At 46.8% G+C, this 19,700-nt stretch overlaps 1 protein-coding gene across 2 annotated transcripts in view; it reads left to right on the forward strand.

Annotated features, from left to right (window-relative positions):
• Positions 1–19,700, forward strand: part of LOC138510612 (ciliary microtubule inner protein 2B-like) — a 169,898-nt gene that overhangs the window by 137,773 nt on the left and 12,425 nt on the right. For both annotated transcript variants that reach the window (XR_011280421.1, XM_069626397.1), the window contains one exon: positions 6,733–6,940. Coding sequence is in view for 1 of the 2 variants with exons in the window: in XM_069626397.1 (XP_069482498.1) it covers positions 6,733–6,940 (208 nt within the window). In the remaining variant the exon portion in view is untranslated. The remainder of the gene's footprint in view (positions 1–6,732; positions 6,941–19,700) is intronic.

Consider the following 19,700-nt stretch of genomic DNA (forward strand, 5'->3'; position numbering starts at 1 on the left):
TAGCCCATTTTTTACAGTAAGAAACTGTAACTAAAATCATTTCCTGGCATGCAGATTCTGCTTGCTGCAAACACAGTGAACAGAAAGAAGAAAAAAATATCCTAGTGCACGTTTGAAAACGAATTTCAGAACATGTACTTCCGCCTCATTTTTCTCATAGAGATTACATTATAATGTTAATGAGTTAGCACTAGTGATTAGTACTTGTTAATTAAGTCAATTAGTTAGATAAATAATGTAGTCTCCTCTGTATGAGGCATTTCAAGGAAGAGAAAAGAAAGAAAAAAGTCTGGTGCACTTTTAAACCTGCAGCCTGTCTCCATCTGCATACTCACACGTTATGCTAGCAACATAGGACTGGCTATATGTGTATGCCACATTATTGCTGTCAATAGAATGGTATCACATTCAGTGAGGTGCTATACTTCAAAGCACTATAAATTATACTACAGTACCCTCAACATACAGTCACTGGGAAGGCTCTAGCCCGTGTGAACTGGACTTCCCCCACAATACCATATATGGTTCTTCCACCCAACAGCCAGTCAGGGGAAGGGGCAGAGTCAGGGCTTCCCAGGACTTTGGGAAAACAAGGTAACAGGTTAGAAAAACCAAGAGGCCACAGAGACCGTCTTGTCTCCTATCAGGAATCCACTGATTCCTATGGCAGGACCTGAGTATCCCAAAATGGAGGATACTCGGAGCACCTGTCAAATTCAGCATGGAGCTACCACCAGCCCATAGCCTGCTGTGTGGGCCACACACTGGTGCCCAAAAACATACACTTTGAGAACTTGGTGTACAGGTTGGTACCCCCACCCATGGGTGCCATAAGGGTATCCCAGTGGTCTCTGTTCACCACAACCAAAAAGAGGAAGAGCTGCACTGCCAGAAGTCCCACATGGACACCTGTGCAGAGAACACAGAACACACATGATAAGGGACTACCGGACAAGGACATGGAGGCGCTGTCCCTCCAATGCATTTCCAGCATCACAGTCTCCTCCCTCTCTGGGTCCTGGGAAAGTGAAGCAGCACTGATCTCTGAGGCTTCTGGGGATTATAGTCCTAAAACTGCTATATGGGATTTACCAGTTAATGAGAACTTCAACAAGGTGTATTATGCGATATGTAGTTCGTGAAATTAAACTAAGGAAGTACCAAAGTCTTGCAAACGGAAATTAAAGACAAACATATGAATAGGTATTGTCCAGCAAGGATTATGGTTATGGTAATGAATGAGTCCCAAATAGCCCACAATGGGTGCCAATTGGTGTCCAAATGGCACCGTTGTGACAGTGCTAATGGCAACACCATGGGTCCTGCTGGTTTGAATGCCATGTACATGGTTCAAATGTGGTTCGATCAGTTTGAGGTGATGAAAAACAGATGTCCTGCTTGCTTAGGAACTCTGAATGCTGTGACTCCCGGTCCTGGGGCTTAGGAACAAGATTAGTACTGTTCTTGATCTCACAACCTAGGGGAGGCTGGCTAGCACCTGCAGGGCTCCTTGTCCTCCATTGAGTTCATGGGATATGTCCAAATTAATTCTTCAAGGTCCAAAATAAATCAAAGAAAGAGAGGGATCGTTCTTGCATAGACAACAAGCCACAGGGGATTGGTTAAAAGCAAGCCTTCTTTAATCTTGATCAGGTAAAAAGTAGCTTTTTGCATCATACCGAAAGTGCACTGCTGTGCAGGAAGTGTAGGAGACAGGAAGATGGTGGGATCCTTCATCCCTTTGATACTGCTCTGCATTCCTTTCTAAACCTTACCCTTTCTCCTGGCCTGCACTTCTAAGGCCCTTTGGTGTGCAACCCCCTATTAGAACGCAGCCCTTTGATATGGATTGCCTGGATCCATGGATATCCTGGCTCGCCTTCCAGGAGATCTGCTATTATGAGCTGCAGGCATGCAGAGTTTACCCAACCTACCAGGATGTCAACTGAGGCAGGGATCCTGCCTGTTGACGCATTCACTGGAATGGTACTCAGAATCCACATAGCCTCTGATAGCTGGTCTGAGCTAACTGGGTTGACACTGGTATGCTACAAATCAGATGTGATAACCTAGGTATGGCTTATATTTCCAGAATGTATCATAATTATCATGTGTTTGGAACAGGGGTGCAGATATAAATGCACCTTTGGCACTGCAGTGACTTTGATATCACAACAGCTGTCAAACAGGGCATCTGTGACCTCTGAACATGTTCTGTTCCACTGGAGAGCAGGAGCTAATTCAGGAGACTAATGCAGCAGGGCATAGGTGTACACTATGCTTATGGCAGTTGCTGAAAGGGGGGTTGGCTTAGCAGAGGGCTTCCATACCCATGCCAGGTGTAAATCCTTCACAGTTAGAGCATATGATGTTAGAGAGTGTGTTATAAGTGTGCATGTCGTAAGAAGAGATGTCGCTGTAAAAAGGTGTGCCGTAACATCACATGCCATAAGAGTGTGTGATGTACAATTGTGTGGTCATAAGAGTGTGTGTCATAAAAGCATAGACTTATTTAAAACAAGGCCGACTAGGCCCAGGCCTTGGACATCAGCTTAGCGTCTTTTTATTGCAGTTTATTTTTAATGTACTGGTGGTCATTTTTTAAATCTAACACCAATTGTATTTCTCCGAGTCTGACTGATCTAAAATGTTGCAATTCATTTTGATCTTTTAGCAGTCATTCCACTCTGACAGCTAAAGTCTTTGATCGCGAAACTTGTACATATGCTTAATATTTGCAAAAGCTTTATTGTTAGGGTGACCTTTGTTTATACATTTTGTTTAAAAAAAAAAAGGAACCGTGTACCAAAACCTGCGTGCTTTAGATATTTAGTGATTCAGTCATACAACTCTCACAGACATAGATGACAGATATAAAGCTGTTTGGTCATTCTTATCTTCCCAAAAGGCTCTTTAATATGAAAAACAGCCCAAAATCTCATTGGTTTTATTGGTGCCACTTAACATTATCTTTGGAGTTCTTTCTAATAAATACACACATAACACTGTGTTAAGCAATCACTTTTCTTTTCAAATACACGACATGCATTTTTTAAGCCGCTGCAAAAATGAGGGTTTTCCCTTCAGAAAAGTAAAGGTTAAAAATGATGCATCATTTTACAATATTAAATGCATGCCTACGCTTAAGTCAAGCACATAGTTCCCACAGGTGGCACTAAAATGATGTTCAGAAGCAAGCTCTAATTTCCCTCTCCGGCCCCATATTTCAGAGGTCTGTGGACACCCAAAAGGTGCAATCATGAAATAGATCATAAAGTTATTTATTATGTGCCGTAGCCCGCATGCATCAGGTCGCACAACAACACTAAAGATGTATCATAACGAGGCAAGAGCAGAAAGGGACCTTTAAAATGGCGAGAGTAAATCTGAATGTGCAAGTGCATCAAGAAACCTGTGAAAAGCTACCCAAAGCCATAGAAGGTTGAGAACAAAAACTGTGTTCCAAAGGTACACACTGTTTTACAGCTGGAAAGGTGTCCCATAAAGATATCCATTCAGCCATCTTTACAGAAGCTGTTCAGTGCTAAGCAGGCAAATGGCATCCTGCTGGCTTTATCATGTGTCTTTGATGGCATTCTGCTGCACGCTCAGTACTACCAGAAGAACCAACTGCAAAGTATGTCACACAATGCATAACTGTGATGCTGATACACAATCTTGACATTAATTATATCTTAAATACAAGGTAGGACTTTTATTTTGAAACAGTACTTCAAACAACAGCAGGATATCTGGATCTATACCCACACATCTCAAAATGCTCCTTTGTATTGTACAATCCAACCAACTCTACGGAGCTAACAAGAATTTTAAATGACCTTAAACACAAGCTGGCAAGGCCCATGGCCTAAGCCACACCCACAAAGGTAATATTGCTAAATATTAATCTTGGAGGGTTGGTATTTTGAACAATTGCACTAACAGCAATGATGTAAACAGTATGCACCATTTCATTGTTATAAAAGTTGCCTGCATTGTGCAGCTACAAGGAATGCTGTTGCTTCCCACACATGAATATTCAGGGTCACCCTTATCCATTACTCCATCGTGAGAATGCACAGCCAAAGATTTCAAGAACCTTCTCCAACTGTCTTTACTGAGGTGTTTATGCCCAGGCAGAGTTTACAAATTTCACTTGTGATTTTACCATATTTTAATGGCGTTCCACCCGAAGGGACTGTAGGCACATCGGCTGCAGTAGGTAACTTGCCTTATTTCCAAGTTGCCCCCGCTAACACCAGAGCTGTAGCCATGAGAAAGGGGTTCAGTTTTTTTTAATTCAACAGTTTTATAAGATGTGCCTGTGCCACTTGCATATATTTCATATGTAAATATTAGCATTTGACAAGACCGGATGTTGAACTTTAGTTGCAGTAATATTACCGACCACTCTTGGTTCTTCTCAGAGTGACAGCAGGCAATTTGTGAGAGAAACCAGATATTAGCATTGAAACCAACATTCCTCATCCTAGCCTTCTCTCACTTGTGTGCAGTTGGCAAATGTCTTGCATTAAGTCAAGCAATTCACGTGTCCTGTAAACCTCCTATGTGTATGAAAACTCACAATAAATAGAGGTTTGTCTTTAATGTAAATTTATATACACAAAGGAGGTGTGTAATAGTTGTAAGAATCATACATGTGCACAATTTACATCTCCTATGATTCTCATATACATGTGAAAAGTGACATCAATGTCAGTCCTGACTGATGTATTTTCATATGTTTACATGTACAGCTCCTACATGTACATGTACAGTTTGTATAGAAGATGAATATTCATTTTTGACATATACATATGAAAGCTCATCTCGAAGCGAGTTAAAACTTTGCTCTGAGTTTTCAATACCTATATAAGAAGTGTTTTTACATGACATACATGCACAGTTTATATCTTCTGTATGCCTCATATTCATCAAAGTCAGACCAGAACATTCTGTGAGTTAACATATGTATAGTAGCATACATGTTCATCTTTTAAACATATGAGTACAGCCTGCATAACAAATGCATATGTATTCTGCTTATGTGTCATATATTGATAGATCTTAAAACTTGAATTTTAATTGGTAAGTGATAAACTCGATTCTCCAAACCTTTTTATTCAGTGCCTCAATTCCAGATAAAAGCTTGACAAAAATCTTAATAAGCAACCTGCCAATTTTCAGACATTTTGGCCAAAAGAATGTGTTTCCCTACAAGAAAACCCCATGTTAAAAGCTGTTCAGAATGCGAACAAACAAAATGTTGTTTTAAAAATGAAGCCGTCTGTGTATTATCAACATTTTTTATGAAACGGTTCAAAGGTTATTATGTAATGTTTATGAAACTCCATAGACAAATCGCACTTAACCATAACTACTGCATGTGCTTGTGCAATTATATAATCAGGCCTGACATAACCACGCATGTGGCCCTTCTCCAAATAATAAGCAGGGAACCTATAAATGACTAAGGGCCTCATTACGGGTGTGGCGGTAAGCCTGCCGGTGATACTGGCAGTGATACGGACTTCAAAAAAATTACCCGCATTTGACTTCCCGTAACAGTGGGGCATTCTGACCCCGGCGGCCGGTAAGTCAGGCGCTGGTAATTCTGTAAGTCTTCATTCCAATGGAGTCCTACAGGATTCCATGGGAATGGGGACCACGGAAGCACCGGCACCGTTAGTAACGGTGCCGGTGCTTCCGTGAAACTCTGCGGGTCGGGTGCCGTCCCGCTGCCAGGTCTGACCCTGTAGTGTGCATGTCCAGAAACAATGGCACCATTGTTTCCGGACCAGCACGCTCATAATGATGCCCTATGTATTGGCCATTCAGTCGATACATTGCTATTCCTCTGGGATCAGAAAGTGCAGGAATCCACAGTACTTCTGACCTTCCCACAATATGCATGCCCCTGCTGTAAATATGCGACTAGCCCCGTTTGAGAACACATTGATGGGAGTGCTCATTTAGATGGCCTACTTGCCAATTATAGTTAAAACTGTGCAGCTTATTATACACCCTTCTGCATTCCGCATAGTTTTTCCATATTTAAAAACCAGGTGGAATTCAATGCACATTCAAGCATCTCTGGTTGGATGAAAATTTGATGAGGGAAGAGATTCATGTGCATTGGCTAAGAGAGGTGGTATCAGACATACGCTTGCAACCACTGCTCTTTCCAGCAAATGCACAAAAATCCTACGGTTCATAATTTAATGGCTGTGTCTATGGGGCTGATTTAAAAAGAGATTGCGCCATCGTGAAACACTTTTATAAATCAGGCCCTTACTCTACAAATTAAGAAATGCACAGAACTCAGCTGTTATGAAGATGCACCCCGTTGCACGCATTTCAAAGGATACCATTTCCTTACCGTAAATTGTATTGGGATTATCACTGTACCTTTTGGACGGTCAGGCCGGCACCTAATTTTGTGTCCTAGGGAAGAGATACTGCTCATTAAAATAAACCTTGATCTGGAACTCACCATGTTAATTAAGGTGGAACTTCCGGGTTGAAGTGATACTTTTGTCTGCATTGGTATTACCAGAGGTTCCACCTTTTTAATCAAAAGATAGACCCCGGGGAATCGAGCAGTAAAAGGCACCTCAGTTATAAAGTAGGGGTGGGGTTTTCAACTGTTATCTGCATGGTGAAATCTTGCGGGGTCAACATCTTTTCCTCTGATTAACTATTCGCTTTTTTTATCTATTTGTTTTCTGTCAGTGTCCCAGTTCTTTGCCCCCTCAAACCCAAACTATTCCTCGGTCCTCTACGTGTCCAACGACTCCCCTGAAGGTCACACTTCAATATGGGAAAACAGAGCCGACATCAACACAGGAGAAAAAAGAAAGCCTGCGCAAGTCGAGACAAGGCAAAATTATTTATTGGACAAATTGCGGACTTCTGCCAAATTATGCAGGTTACACCCCAGGTATGCCTCTATTTCTTTATTTAGTGTAATTTCTTTATCGGCACATGTTGGTTTCAGTAGGTTAAAATGATTTTTAAAGTCATTCAGGGGAAAGTAGAAATATTGTTGAAGTCACTTTGCGGTGCTTCCCAAGCTAGGTTTGTGCTTGTTGTATTTCTGTTGCTGTGCGGAAATAACATGTTCCCACATGCTGTCTGAGCTGTTGAGTTTACGAGTTACATATATATACTTGCAACCACTCATTTATGATGATTCATGCTTCAATTCTAATCTTTATCAGGTTTATTCCTTGACCACCTTTCAGATGTAAGTTTTTATGTATAACTAATTTGCCATTATTCCTTTTATGTATAGTAAAGTGACAGAAGTTCATAAGTGTCGGAACAACTGTCTATTAGGTTTTAGTGCCTCAGGTGATTTGTCACCAGGAGGAGTGCACATATAATAATAAGATTACATAGGGATTTCCTCATAGGGATGAGGATTTATGATTTCCTCCCCGTTATTTTGGTCTGCATATGTTGATATTGCATCTAGCCCTTCTTATTACTGCTACTTTCTCATTACTCTTTGTTGTCTCCTGCATTTAGGTTCAATTTCTCCTACTTATCTTGTTTCCCCTCATCGCCATCATCTAGTTCTGTGTTCGTCATAAGGCTCTCATTACCACATTCTCCATTTGGCGAGTCTGCTGTTTATATGCAGGAGACCCATTGAATTTGACCCTCTGATTATTTTGTTTCTGAACACACCACAGTTCCCTCATACCCATTCGCCAGTGGCGTGCACCAGGCATCTGCTTTTGGTGATGAGAGAACGAAGAGTTAATAAATTGTGGTCAAATTTAAATATACATAGCAGAGCTCAATAAATGGAGGCATGGGGCTGTATCAAGTGACACCGTAATGTAACTGTTAAAACAATGAAGAAGCACTCACCAGCATTGAAATAAGCCCCTCAAGTCCAGCATGCACAAGGTACAACACGAATGAAATGAAAATGTGGATTAAATGATACCCGTGATATTGTGTGCACAGCATCCCACTCAGAAGCAGAGCGGTTAGTTGTTGAGGGTGCATTAGAACACATATGATGACAGGTGTGGTGATGATCGCTTGACCGTTTCGTTAAGTCAGGGTTGCTCTGCATGCTTCTTGTCACTTCCCTATCGCGTAATGCTTTCTCACGTCATCACGTTATGTTCAGCATCAATAGGTCCTTTCCTCAAACATGCTTTCCAAAGCCGCATCTTACTCGTGCGTTATGTTTTAAACGTACACAAACCTTAAACAGTTTCAACGACATCACGGTCTGATATATTTATATTATAACAATCCCAACAAACGAGGGGCAACAAAATAAAGTAATAAAGTAAAATAATAAATGAAGTAATGCAACTCATTAACTGCAAAGTAATTAATATTTTCTTCTTTCCTGTTATTCTACTTCTCTGCACAATTGATTCCTCCATAGGTTCAAGATCAAGGTCAGAAAGAACTGCTTCTGCATTACGATGGTCTGTAAAAGAGTGAACCTGGCCATTCAATACCACTCTTAAGATAGCAGGGTACACCATGTCTACACCATGTAATACTTCAAATGTTTGTTTCTTGCTTTCTCCTTTGCGGTATTGAAGGTTTTTCTCTTCTCCAAAATATCTCTTCTCAGATCCCCACAAATCATAATTTTGTGGCCTCCAGAGGCCAGATCGCCCAGTTCACAGCCTCTTTTTAATATCAGTTCTCTCACAAGAAATCTTAAAATGGTTATAATGAAATGCCTTGGTCGCTGTGCAAGAGTTGGTTTTGGTCCCAGAGGTCTGTGTGCCCTCTCTATCTCCAGAGGACATTTTGGGTCCAGGTTAAGCATTTTTGTTAAAGCTTTTTCCAAAAAGTCCACGGGGCAGACTTGTTCAATGTTTTCTGGAAATCCTGCTATGCGAACATTGTTCCTTCTTGAAGAGTTAATTTCTCTGCGTGGATCTCTTATTTGCTCAGCCATCCTTCTTGACTCCTCATCCATTGTGTTTAAATGGCTCTCCACCGAGGTAATCTTGACAGATAGCTCACCATAGTTTTCCTCTGAGGCAAACAGTTTAGTTTTGATTTCTGCAATATCAGCAGTCCCTTTGGTTAAGAGTTCCAATAGTCTTTCCTCTCTCCTTTCACTATCTGTTGTTTCTCCTTCTCCTTTCTGTCTCTTTGATGTCTGGGATGTCTCAGAACGTTTATCAGCCATTGTAGATATAGTAGAGAGATAGGTGCAGGGCACAGGAGCTCATCCTTCAAACTTCCATCCCTGGAGCTGTAGGTTCTAGAATCTCCTTTAACAGTTTTCATTGCGTTCATAACGGCACATCACTCGCTTTCCACTCGTGCTATCATTTCACATAATTTCCATATCTACTCTTTAGTTCGGTATTCAATAAATGTTGCATTTCACAAAATACTTTCCAGTTTGTTCGTTATTCAATATTCTTCTGTTTGGTCCCCAAACCCCTTTCTTAGAGGTTTCCGTTTAATCGATAATCGCAAATGTCCAATTCCCTTCCCTGGAGCACCCTGGTTCAAGTGTTCCTTTTCTCACACTCAGTGGTGCTTGGGTGCTCCTCCGGGCATCCTTCTTCTGTTCTCCGGCTCCCACTTGCTTCCCGGGTACACGTCAGGAGCTCCAGTGAGCAGTGCTCACTACATGTGAACCTTGCTGCAGCGGCCCATGGCAATTCAGTTCCCTAGCTCCAGCTGGGAGCATGCAACAGAGGGGACTGCCGGGGATCCAACCTTCTCATGCCATTTTTGGGTCTCAGTGCCTCTCTCACCCCTCTGCAATACATGGCGTGCTCTCCACTATCCCCTCTCCAGCCTGCTCCTTGCCTTGCAGCTGCATCCTTCACCCCAAGCAGGTTCTCCATTTCTCTCTGCCAGGCTCTCATTTTATGCACCTGTGGCCAATCAATTGGTTGCAGGTGCAAGTCCTTTGCCTGACCCTCTCAATGGTTTTCTTCCATAGTCCTCTTCCTCGTCTCAGTGTCAAAGTAGTGAAGTTGACTAGAAGTCTGCATTACTCCTAGCTGCCTCTTCCTCATCCCAGTCTTCAAGGCACATGATTGTGGCTCAGTTGGTGTGTATGGAATGGATAAAAACTGACAATACCCTATGAAGGCAGGGGGAGGGTAGGAATCATTCTCATAAGGGAAAGGGGATACCATGCCTCACCTGAAGACATCCTCTTCTCACTCCCCAAGGTCCCTCCATCCAGTAGATCCTCCGGTGTCCAGACATTTGGTCGACCTAAAACTGGTCGAATGACATTTGGTCGACGCAAATTTGGTCAAAAACCAAATGGTCGAATTTTTTTTTTTTAATTATATATTTATTTTTCGGGTTTTCGTTTTTTACAAAAATGGGTTTTTAGAAAAAATAAGGGGGTTGGGGGGGGACCCCCCCCCCCAAAAAAAAGGGGTGAAAATAAAAAAATAAAAAATTCGACCATTTGGTTTTCGACCAAATTGGTTCGACCATTTGTCTGGTCGACCAATTTTTTTCGACCAAATGTCTGGTAACCAGATCCTCCCTTGCATATCCACTCCCTGGGTCGGGATCCAAGAGTGATGGTCTTTCCCACGCCACCTGAGAGGAAGTTCCAAGGGGAGTAGATCTGAGGATGTCCTCAGGTTCCTCACATACTCTTTGTAAAGAAGACCGGTGGGGGGGTCTGTACTTCTGCTCTCTATATGGTAGAGGGGAGGCACAGAGGACCCCAGCCAAGATTCTCTAATACGGTAGCGATGGACGAGCAATCAAGGCCTAGCTTCTCAGGAGGTGATGCAGGCTGGTTCTTAAGTACAGTGTATCCCCAAGCCCCCACAAAGGAATGTCCACACACTGTATTACTGAAAACACAGTCTTTATATAATTAATATTCAAGGGTTATGTACACTTATCACAATAACGCACTTTGTGCTCAGGAAAATCAGCAATGGTAAATATCTACAATTCTAAAGTGGTACCACTAATATTAGACCTCATTAAAGTGCATTCACAATACTGTAGAAATGGCACACAGATCAATAAGAAGGAAACCAGCAATAGAGAGAGGAGAGATAACAGAGGGTTGAAACAATAGGCAGAATACTGGCCCTTGCTACTGGACACAGTTCTGTGTGGAGATCCCCCCACCTGGGCAACCTGCAAAATAAAGAGATATAACCCCAGCCCAGTCCAGATATTGTTCAATAGTCTATTTTTCTCCTATAATGTTTTTACCCCCCCAATGTACCTGGTGGAGTCGAGTTCCTCGAAAAGGCGTCGACAAGCGTCGAGGGACTCGCTGTTCGGCGACGGGGAATCGACGGCCCTTCTTGAATGCCTTCCTTTTCAGGCGGGAGGCACGGGGCGTCGAACGTCCGTCGACGAACGAGGCCGAACGTTGTCGAAGAGGCGGCAGCTCCGTCCGAGCGGTGCTCGTCGGCGTCGGGGCGTCGGCGTCCTGCAAGGCGGAGGTGTGCGGGGCACCTCGATGACAATAGTTCTGGACCGCAAAGATTGTAGAGACGGGAGCCCAGCAAGGGCGTCGAGTCGTCCGAGTCTTTGGGGTCGTCGGGTGGCGGGAAACCCACCGGCAGGTTTCTCCTCGGCGCGTTGGTCGTCCTCGACTTTCTCCGGCAGGATAAGCGGTCGACGATGCGGTCGAGAGAGTCCTTCGATTGAATGTTCTTAGGCAATGGAGCGGACGGCTCCGATCGTCGGCGGCACGGCGTCAAGTGGTTCCCACGGCTGGGCAACACAACTTCGACGGGCCTCCAGCGGTTACACAGACCTGCGAACCCTGGTCGACGGCAATGGACTTCGACAGCGTCGATGTCCGGGTGCTTCACTTCGATCTCCTCGGCGGTCCCGTCTCGGGTCGGCAGCCTTTCGAGGGTCTGACTTCCAGGGCGCTTCGGCGAAGATTCAGCGGTGCTCGATGGTCCCTCGGAGCACGGGAAGAGGGCGCCTTACCAGGTCCTCTCTCGGGTCAGTCCTCGACGATTTCGACAACCTTCAGTTCCGTCGAAGCAAATGCCACAGCAAGTCTTCTTCTTCCAGCTGGACGTCGAGGATCAGCAAATCCAGTTACTCTTGAGTGGAGACTCAGCTTCTGAATGCTTCTGAACAATTTCCAGTGGTGAGAGGTCCCCAGATATACTATTCTGTCTCTCATCCACACTGCTGGCACACACACAGCAGCCAATCACACAGAAGGGCATTCATGCAGTCAGTCAGCCAATCAGGCACACAGTGCATTCAGGCCACACTCCTCCCTTTCAGACACTCACAACAAGGAATGTGGATTGGGACAAGTACCCAGCCATTCAACACTACACACTGCATTCAGGCCAGTTTCGGGCAGGGCTGTCTCAGTCTTTGTCTCTCATGCCAGAAACCAGACAACCACAACAAGGAGTGTATATTGGTCACACACTCCATTCACCCAGGTCCCACCCACAGGAGGTACCCACAACATACAGTCACTGGGAAGGCTCCAGTCAGTCTAGCTGGGCCTTCACAACAACACCATATATGGAACTTCCACCCAACAGCCAGTCAGGGGGAAGGGACAGAGTCAGGGCATCCCAGGACTTTGGGAAAACAAGACAACAGGCAATAGAAAGCAAGAGGCCACAGGGGCCATCTTGTTTCTATCAGGAATCAACTGATCCCAATGGCAGGGCCTGGGTATCCCAAAATGGAGGACACCCAGAGCACCTGTCCAATTCAGCATGGAGCTGCCACCAGCCCATACCCTGCTCTGTGGGCCACCCACAGGTGCCCAAAAACATACACTAGGGGCACAGGGTTGTACCCCCCCACCCATGGGTGCCATAAGGGTATCCCAGGGGTCTGTTCACCAAACCAAAAGAGAGAGCTGCACTGCCAGGAGTCCCAAATGGATTCCTGGGCAGAAAACATAACCGAACACACGATAAAAGGCAGAAGAGGACAAGGATTCAGAGGCCCTGTCCCTCTGATACATTTCCAGCATCACAGTCGCCCCCCCCAGACTGAGGTGGAGGGTGCCTAATCTCCCACGGGATAGACACCCTCATCCAGACGGTCAACATACCTTCTGGAAAGGCCATCTGCATTATCGTGACTCTTCCCTGGTCTGTGCTCTATGGTGAAGTCTAGCCCTTGTAGGCTAATCGACCACCTGAGCAATTTCGGATTCTCACCCTTCATCTGCATAAGCCACTTTAGGGGCTTATGATCTGTTTGGACCTTGAAGGTGGACCCCGTAAGGTAGGGCCTAAAACGCCTAAGGCTCCAAACTATACTAAAACATTCCTTTTCAACAGTAGCCCACCTAAGTTCTCTACCCTTGAGTTGTCTACTGATGAATATGATAGGATGTTCTCTCCCTTTGTCATCTAACTGGGACAAGACAGCTCCAATTCCGGTGTCGCAGGCATCCGTCTGGACGATAAAGGGTCGGCTGTAGTCAGGCGCACTCAACACAGGTGCCCTACACAGACTTTCTTTCAAGCCATCAAAGGCCCTCTGACAGTCTTTAGTCCAATTAACCTTCCTAGGCTGTTTGGGTGAAGTTAGAGCTGTCAGGGGTGCAGCTATGGTTCCATAGTCTGCCATGAAATTGCGATAGTACCCAGTGAGGCCCAAAAAGGCTCTCACCTGGGTTTGAGTAGTGGGAGTCTCCCAGTTCTGTACGTCCTGTACTTTACTGGAGAGAGGTTGGATTTGACCCCCTCCTACCTCATGACCAAGATAGGTAACTTTCCCCTGAGCTATCTGGCACTTGGTGGCCTTGATAGTGAGGTTAGCCCTTTTCAAGGCCTGCAACACCTTATCCAGATGTGTCAAATGCTCTTCCCAGGTGGAACTGTAGACGGCAATGTCGTCTAAGTAAGCCACACAAAAGGCTTCCAGCCCACTGAGCGCATGGTTGACCAATCTCTGGAAGGTGGCAGGGGCATTCTTCAACCCAAAGGGCATGACCCTAAACTGGTAGAGTCCCTCAGGTGTGGAGAATGCCGTCTTTTCCTTGGCATGGTCCGTCAGAGCTATTTGCCAATAGCCTGAGGTAAGGTCAAAGGTGCTCACAAATTTGGCAGCACCTATAGTGTCCACGAGCTCATCAGCCCTGGGCAATGGGTGCGCGTCAGTTTTGGTGACGGCATTGACTCCTCGGTAGTCCACACAGAACCTCCAATCCTTGGTACCCGCCGGGGAACTTGCCTTGGGGACAAGGACCACTGGACTGGACCAGGGACTGGTGGAGGGTTCAATAACACCCAGATCCAACATCTTGGCGACCTCAGCCTGGATGTGGTTTTTGACGGTATCTGACATACGATAGCTCCTGCTTTTGACAGGCACACTGTCACCAGTGTCAATTTCGTGCTTACACCACGGTGTAAGGCCCGGTGTCAGTGAAAACAGAGGGGCATACTGCTGGAGCAAAGCCCGGCAGGCCCTCTGCTGCTCTGTTGTCAAATCGGGAGAGAGTTGTACTCCCTCCACTGAGCCATCCTGAGGGTTGCTATGCAGCAAATCAGGAAGGGGCTCACTCTCATCCTCTTCTTGCCCTGAAGCTAGCAAGAGACATGAGACTTCTGCTCGCCTGTGGAAAGGCTTGAGCCTGTTGACATGGAATACCTGGGGGGCTACCCCAGAGGCTCCCATGTCCACCAGATAATTGACTTCGCCCATCTTGGAGATGATCCTGAAGGGTCCAGTCCACTTGTCTGCCAAAGCTCTAGGCTTGGTAGGCTCCATCACAAGGATTTCCTGTCCCGGAGTCCAATCCACTTGCGAAGCTTTCAGGTCATGCCAGTACTTATTCAATTCCTGGCTGGCCTTGAGATTTGCTGTTGCCTGACCCATCATTTGTGTCATCCTCCGCCTGAGGCCTAACACATAGTCCCCCACTTGCTTGGCGGGACCTGGAGGGGTGGCTTCCAAGCCTTCTCGGATCAAGGCGAGGGGCCCCCTCACGGGATGTCCAAAGAGTAACTCAAAGGGGCTGAAACCAACACCCTCTTGAGGTACCTCTCTGTAAGCAAACAGCAGGCATGGCAGGAGGAGATCCCATTTCCTCCTTAGGGGCTCTTCCAAAGCACCTAGCATGCCCTTGAGAGTTTTGTTAAATCTCTCAACCAGACCATTGGTCTGGGGGTGGTAAGAGGTGGAGAACTTGTAGGTTACCCCGCACTCTTTCCACATGGTTTTCATGTAACTAGACATGAAGTTGGATCCTCGGTCAGAGACAACCTCCTTGGGGAATCCAACACGGGTGAAAATGCCCAGGAGAGCCCTGGCAACCACCTTGGCAGTAACAGTCCGAAGGGGTATTGCCTCAGGGTACCTGGTGGCATGATCTACCAAGACCAGGATGAACCGATGTCCACCTGAAGTGGGAGGGTCAAGGGGACCGACGATGTCGATGCCCACCCTCTCAAATGGGGTGCCAACCACTGGTAATGGCTGCAGTGGGGCAATGACCCTGCCTCCAGTCTTGCCAGACAACTGACAAGTTGGGCAGGTCCTGCAGTGGGACTCCACCTCTACTCCCATCCGTGGCCAGTAGAAATGGGCAGAGAGCCTCTGCTTAGTCTTCTTGGTCCCAAGATGACCAGCCAAGGGCACCTCATGCGCCAACTGCAGTAGGAAGGGCCTGTAAACCTGGGGTACCACCAACCTCTTGCGGGCACCAGGTTCGGGCTTAGTGGGCTCACTAACAAGGAGCTCACCCTCCCAATAAATCTTGAATGTCCTAGGCACTTCACCTTGTGCCTGGGACAGGGCCTGTTTCCTCAGGCCCTCGAGAGAGTGGCACTCTCTCTGTCCCTTACAGAAGTCTGCCCGGGAGGGTCCCCCTTCAGCTAACAAGCATTGAAGGTCGGGATGATCCTCCGGGTTGAGAACCTCTCCCACAGGAGAGTCTTCTGTCTCTTCTCCCACAGGAGTTGAGTTTGGGTTTTCCGCTGGACCCAGCCCGTCCGGAGCATGGATCCCATTGGGTGCTGTCGGAACAGCAGGAAGAGAAGGTGTTCCCTCCACAGAGGTGGCCTTCTTGGTCTTCCTTCTTCTTGCCTTAGGCCTCGCCTTTGGCTCGGATACCTGACTCACAGCCAGACCCGGTGTCACCTGTGACCTAGTGACTGCAGCAGCAGTCATGGGAAGACCATCCGAGATCAACCCCAACTCTACTAGATCGTTTCCTAACAGAATGTTAGCAGGGACATTGTCCTGAACCAGGACAGGAAGCTTTGCTGTCTTGTCTCCAATCATGAGTGTGACTAGGGTTACAGGCGATAATTTGGGAGGCCCACCAGCTAACCTGGTGGTTCTCAGAGGAGCACCTACATAGTCCTCTGGCTTGAGCAGGGTCCTGTCCACCACTGTCATGCTTGCCCCAGTGTCTCTCAAACCAGTAGAAGGCTGGCCATTCAAGAGGACACTTCTCAAAAACCTACGGGTGTTCTGCGGGATAGTCGCCAGTACTTCTGCGTACTGGTCCCAGGCCCCAAGGGACACTAAGGAAATCTCTACTGGAGCACCAAATGTGATTCCTGTAGAGGAGGGGAGGACAGTGGCCTCCACCTCAGACACGGGGTAAGGGTAGGTCAGGCTGACAGCCTGTACTCCAAGTGCCTTACCTTTACACTTGGGGTCACCCCTTTTGTGATCCAGAGCCCCACAATCCCAACAAGTGCCAGGAGTGCGGGGTACGGTACTGGAACCACTGGGAGCCTGCTTTGCAGCAGGTGGACCACTACTCTTATTCCCACCCACAGAGGACTTATCCCCACTAGATTTTTGGGTCTTAGGAGAGGAAGGTTTTGGTTTACCCGACTGTGACTGCTTTTGGGACTCCTCAGCTTTCTGAGAGGCCCCCTTTTCTTTGTCCTTGTCCTTCCCACTGGAGTCCTTAGGGGACACCCGGTGGGAGACCCACTTGTCAGCCAACCTAGCCAGCTTAAAGGGGTCCAAAATGTTCTGGTCAGCCACATACTGACGCAGCTCTGGTGAACAGGCTTCAGAAAAATGCTCAAAAAACAAGAGGTGGGACAACTCAACAAAAGTTTTCACCTTGTATCCATCAATCCACCCCATCATGTTCATGTGCGCAGTACTCACCCAGTCAACCCAAGACACATTCTCTCTTTTCTTAAATTCCCTGAACCTTTTAAGGTATTGGGCAGGTGTCTTGCCAAACTTGGCAATCAAAGCAGACTTCATACACTCATACTGACCCCTTTCTTCCACACTCAGCTTCAGAATACAGTCATATCCAGTTTGAGGCACTCTGCTTAACAAACACTTAGCCCAATCTCTTTTATCTACATCATGAATTGCACAAGCCATTTCAAACGCTTCAATCCATTGGAGGATATCTGAACCCTCCACAAACACACCAACCAAATCTTTCATAAACTTGGTGGCTGGGGACCTGACACTCTCACTGGATCTAGCTGAAGTCTCCACTCTGGCTTTCTCTAGCTGGATTCTCTGACATTCAGTGTCCTGGCTTTTGAGTTCAAGGTCCTTATTTCTGAGTTCAAGATCCCTATTCTTGAGTTCCACTTGCTGTGCCAGCTCCTCTTTCTTAAGCTCAGCTTCTATTTCCAACTTGCGATATTCAAAGGCTAACTTCATCCTCAATAACTCAAGTTCCATGGAATTGCTGGGGTTTGGAACAGAGGCAGCAGGAATGGTGGCATTCCCAGAAACAGATTCAGCGACAACCCCAGGGGCAGAGTCCTCACTGGTTGCATCCCCCCCTTCCTCAAGAGTTTCACCATCAGTCTGGTAATCCACCAGGGCAGCTATCAGCTCAGCCCTAGACTTATCCACAAAGTCTAACTCCCTGGCTTCACAAGCACTCTGGAGAGCCTCTAAGCTCATCCGAGTCAATTTACCATTTGCAATGGCCTCCATTGCTTGTAATGCAGTTATTTGGTACACACCCAAACCTTAATCTAATAAAAGTGCGGATATTTTGTAAGTGGCACGGTTATACACTGAGTCTTAAAACCATAAGCATCCCACCGCTGCCACCAGCTTTGTAAAGAAGACCGGTGGGGGGGTCTGTACTTCTGCTCTCTATATGGTAGAGGGGAGGCACAGAGGACCCCAGCCAAGATTCTCTAATACGGTAGCGATGGACGAGCAATCAAGGCCTAGCTTCTCAGGAGGTGATGCAGGCTGGTTCTTAAGTACAGTGTATCCCCAAGCCCCCACAAAGGAATGTCCACACACTGTATTACTGAAAACACAGTCTTTATATAATTAATATTCAAGGGTTATGTACACTTATCACAATAACGCACTTTGTGCTCAGGAAAATCAGCAATGGTAAATATCTACAATTCTAAAGTGGTACCACTAATATTAGACCTCATTAAAGTGCATTCACAATACTGTAGAAATGGCACACAGATCAATAAGAAGGAAACCAGCAATAGAGAGAGGAGAGATAACAGAGGGTTGAAACAATAGGCAGAATACTGGCCCTTGCTACTGGACACAGTTCTGTGTGGAGATCCCCCCACCTGGGCAACCTGCAAAATAAAGAGATATAACCCCAGCCCAGTCCAGATATTGTTCAATAGTCTATTTTTCTCCTATAATGTTTTTACCCCCCCAATGTACCTGGTGGAGTCGAGTTCCTCGAAAAGGCGTCGACAAGCGTCGAGGGACTCGCTGTTCGGCGACGGGGAATCGACGGCCCTTCTTGAATGCCTTCCTTTTCAGGCGGGAGGCACGGGGCGTCGAACGTCCGTCGACGAACGAGGCCGAACGTTGTCGAAGAGGCGGCAGCTCCGTCCGAGCGGTGCTCGTCGGCGTCGGGGCGTCGGCGTCCTGCAAGGCGGAGGTGTGCGGGGCACCTCGATGACAATAGTTCTGGACCGCAAAGATTGTAGAGACGGGAGCCCAGCAAGGGCGTCGAGTCGTCCGAGTCTTTGGGGTCGTCGGGTGGCGGGAAACCCACCGGCAGGTTTCTCCTCGGCGCGTTGGTCGTCCTCGACTTTCTCCGGCAGGATAAGCGGTCGACGATGCGGTCGAGAGAGTCCTTCGATTGAATGTTCTTAGGCAATGGAGCGGACGGCTCCGATCGTCGGCGGCACGGCGTCAAGTGGTTCCCACGGCTGGGCAACACAACTTCGACGGGCCTCCAGCGGTTACACAGACCTGCGAACCCTGGTCGACGGCAATGGACTTCGACAGCGTCGATGTCCGGGTGCTTCACTTCGATCTCCTCGGCGGTCCCGTCTCGGGTCGGCAGCCTTTCGAGGGTCTGACTTCCAGGGCGCTTCGGCGAAGATTCAGCGGTGCTCGATGGTCCCTCGGAGCACGGGAAGAGGGCGCCTTACCAGGTCCTCTCTCGGGTCAGTCCTCGACGATTTCGACAACCTTCAGTTCCGTCGAAGCAAATGCCACAGCAAGTCTTCTTCTTCCAGCTGGACGTCGAGGATCAGCAAATCCAGTTACTCTTGAGTGGAGACTCAGCTTCTGAATGCTTCTGAACAATTTCCAGTGGTGAGAGGTCCCCAGATATACTATTCTGTCTCTCATCCACACTGCTGGCACACACACAGCAGCCAATCACACAGAAGGGCATTCATGCAGTCAGTCAGCCAATCAGGCACACAGTGCATTCAGGCCACACTCCTCCCTTTCAGACACTCACAACAAGGAATGTGGATTGGGACAAGTACCCAGCCATTCAACACTACACACTGCATTCAGGCCAGTTT

This window comes from Ambystoma mexicanum, chromosome 6p, assembly GCF_040938575.1.
Source record: "Ambystoma mexicanum isolate Mex_15411 chromosome 6p, UKY_AmexF1_1, whole genome shotgun sequence".
Taxonomy (NCBI): Eukaryota; Metazoa; Chordata; class Amphibia; order Caudata; family Ambystomatidae; genus Ambystoma; species Ambystoma mexicanum.